This window comes from Phlebotomus argentipes, unplaced genomic scaffold (assembly GCF_947086385.1).
Source record: "Phlebotomus argentipes unplaced genomic scaffold, Phlebotomus argentipes genome assembly contig_5, whole genome shotgun sequence".
Classification (NCBI taxonomy): Eukaryota; Metazoa; Arthropoda; class Insecta; order Diptera; family Psychodidae; genus Phlebotomus; species Phlebotomus argentipes.
In genome coordinates, this window is record NW_026776165.1 from 8,189,984 (window position 1) to 8,193,339 (window position 3,356).

Below are 3,356 nucleotides of genomic sequence, written 5' to 3' on the forward strand. Positions count from 1 at the left end.
TGTCTGTAGCTTCAGGAAAATCAATGAGAACTTGCTGATTTTCCCTGCAGAGATTTTCATACTTCTTGCTGCTCACGGATGCACATTCTGCGCACGACGAGGCAGTCTTCAGGGTGTGATTGACACGTTGATTGCTGCTCGATGAGTAATTGCACGTCAGAAGATGCTGAGTGCGTCTGCCCATGATAAAAATCACATAAGAGCATCCGATCCTCTCAACATCTCCCAAGATCATAGCCTCAGCAAACTGATCTGTGACTCTGACATCGCTTGACATCACGAACCATGAATCAATTGAGCGTTTGATGAAGTTTTCTTTGCTGCCTCTTGGCGATTTTGACATGCTCTGAAGGAGGAAAACCTTCGCAACTCCTGGAATTGCACGACAATCATCAGAGTGTTGGTGACATTGTTCACCGTACTTTTCAGCGATGAACTGCAAAGTTGAACTCCAAGAAACTTCCATCAATCGTGAAGTTTTCCTTTTGGCCACGAGATTCCGTATAATGTTGTGCTTCTCCACAATAACGCTCTTTACAGCATCACTCAATTCAACACTCCGCAATTGCGAGCATTTTCCTCTCACATGTTTACCTTCATTGCAGGCAATGTGATGCCCTTCCGTACACAAATGCTTCCCGATCTCACACCAGTCCACTTCGTCAATAGATAGTTGCCTCGAATTTGCATAAGTCAGGTGAAGGAGAAGCAGAAGAGCTCCACAAATTCCCCAGAAGTCCATCTTGAAAGAGCAACAATATACATGGAATATTTAGCAGTGGGTATTAAATTATCCTGCAAATTGAACTTAATTGCTCTTTATAACCGTGGCTGAACATCTCAATTCACCGCAGATTATTTCTTGTGAATTTTCCATCACTGTACGCTCAATTATTCAATGAGAAAAACATATGAATGTGGATGGGAAAAAGCAATTTGCAACAGTTTTCCGCAAAACAATGGCCAATGGCATTTTGTACAATAGGAAAGGCGATTGTTGGCTCTGGACTAGACAGAGAGGAAAACAAGGATTTGCGAGTGAGTGCGCGGAAAATTGATGCGTGAATCAACAAGTGACGCAGGGATTTAATTGTTGGCTCGTATACACTTTATTTTACAAACAGAACACATGCAGATGGTTAGATGAGCGATGCTGCGCAAAGTCCCGGGTACTTCTTGCTGCACGCCTTGCCGAGCTCCTTGCACTGCGAGCAGGGATCGCCGGGTGTGTACATGGGCTGTCCCAGCCAGTTGTTGTCCGCGTAGTTGCACGTGAGCATGTGCGAGAACCAGTGCGTATCGTCGGCGTCGTACTCGTAGGTCAGGTATCCGCAGCCGATGTGCGTGTTGGCCTCCTTGGCCATCTGCGAGAAGTGTCCACTTGTGAGGGAGTCCGTGGCCTTCAGCTCGTCCACGATGGTCACTTTGGTCTTCTCATGCTCCTTCCACCACAGATCCACGAGCGAGTCCAGGATCGACGGATAGCTCACGTTGGCCGTGGGCTCGGCCGTGAAGGCGAGATTCTGTCCCGCCGTGGGGAATTCCTCCGTGGCGCGGCACTCGTCGTGCATGAAGCTGCAGTGCTTCACATGCTGCTGCGCCAAGTACGCCAACTGATCGTCCCACACCATCTCCTCCATCTTGGCGGCCTTCGGGAAGCGCGGAACGTGGCCGATGGCCAGCTGGCTGCGATACCTGTTGTGGCGCGCCAGAATGACAATCTTGAGATCCTCATCGATGGGCACGGACGCCTTGTTCTGGCACTTTCCCTGCGGGAACTGCGTATTCTCGCAAGCGATGTGTCTTCCCTGGCCCTGGCAACTCGCCTCCTCAATCTCGCACCAGTTCATCTGCGCCTGAATCGCCACGGTGCACGCGAGAATAGCGAAAGCCTTTCGCACGTCCAGCATCTTGATCGTCAGTCGGTGTCTAAAAGAAAGAAGCTCATGCCATTGACAAAACTGTACTCCAAGAGCCTTTGGGTGATATTATCCTTCAGGTCTAGAGACGGAATTGGTGCGTACGTAAATTTTTCACTCTTCAGAGCAGCGTAATTGGAAAATACGTGATTACATCTGGATAAGAAAGTGAGAGGAAATAGCTGAAGATAATCAATAATTTCACATTTATTTGCCGATAAAATCGATCATTCAATGGTAATAAATTTTCAATTCAAATTTAACCAGCACACAAATAGAAGGTTAAAACGTCAAGTTCTTAATTGAGAAACATCGTAAAATGCAAAATGTATGGAATTTACATCACAACTTATATTGTAATATGTTTTAAAATACTCTCACATTTCCATAAAGTATCGATTAGGTGAATTATAAAATATATAGATAAATTAATGCTCTTTACTGGAGTTTTCTTTTGTATTCAATTTACACATTTCAAATAACCAGTTCTAGGTGTGCTTAATCAAATCAAACTTGAGGAATGTCTTCCTGAAGCTATTTCAGTTGTTTGACGATGTTTATATTTCCATCCAGTGCCAATTAACTTAAATTAACAGCATTTCGCTCATAATTGGGAATACATTTTACTCAATTGTCATTTGTATTTATCCGTAGAATTCTCTTGTTACACTGTATCCTCTCTCGACCGCTTGTTTTGTAAATATATCACACGAACCTTTAGCACAGTTCTGAGAAATCCTCTGTAAATGCCACTTTGAAATCACACGGAAGACTTATTCACATGTAAACACTCGGGAGATGACTGACTGATCATCTTCTCAATCCGGATACTTTTATTGCCTCAGCGTGAGAAAATCAATCGCTATTGTTGCGTGAAAAATGTTTTGCTACTTGTAATTCATAGAATTGATGCGTTTTGTGAGAAAATTATTCAGACGCACAAAGTGTATAATATATATAAATTTTGTGATTCTCTTTACCTCAACTTTAAGAGCAGAACTTTACTCTAAGAGCAGATTTTCCACACAGACTGACTTTAGAGCGTAGAAGTTTGTTCAAAGTTATGCGGGCAACAATTTATCACTGAATGAAGAATACAATTGTTGCTACATGAATCAATTTTGAGGAATTGTAGTGGGCAGAGTGTGACAAATGTGTGATTAAATTCTTTGTACTGATTCACACTAAAGCCACAGAATTAGCGTCAAAATATATTGTCAATGGATGAATGTATAGTGTTGTAAATATGTTGAAGTGGGCGCGAAAATTACTGCATGCATTTTCGCGCCATCAAACTTCCCACTTCCGATAAATTCAACACACCTGAAGGACTCTCATTCACCATTTTTCCATTTATCGCTTTATTGGCGCTCTGTTTTCGAGAGCCGCATTAACTTTTATCGTGTCGATCCGATGAATCACGAATTTGTGCAATGT

General features: G+C 43.1%; 1 protein-coding gene across 1 annotated transcript; it reads right to left on the reverse strand.

Moving 5' to 3' along the window:
* Positions 1 to 1,085: 1,085 nt before the first annotated feature.
* Positions 1,086 to 2,750, reverse strand: LOC132256432 (antigen 5 like allergen Cul n 1-like). The gene is made up of 2 exons (XM_059752847.1): positions 2,635 to 2,750; positions 1,086 to 1,929 (listed from the first exon to the last, which is right to left on the reverse strand). Exon 2 carries the CDS (start codon positions 1,908 to 1,910, stop codon positions 1,140 to 1,142), a length of 771 nt encoding a protein of 256 aa, XP_059608830.1. The 5' UTR covers positions 1,911 to 1,929; positions 2,635 to 2,750; the 3' UTR covers positions 1,086 to 1,139.
* Between the last annotated feature and the right edge of the window lie 606 nt (positions 2,751 to 3,356).

Bases quoted from the DNA above. Each gene is read 5' to 3' on its own strand.
- LOC132256432 (XM_059752847.1), bottom strand. From the start codon at position 1,910: ATGCTGGACGTGCGAAAGGCTTTCGCTATTCTCGCGTGCACCGTGGCG.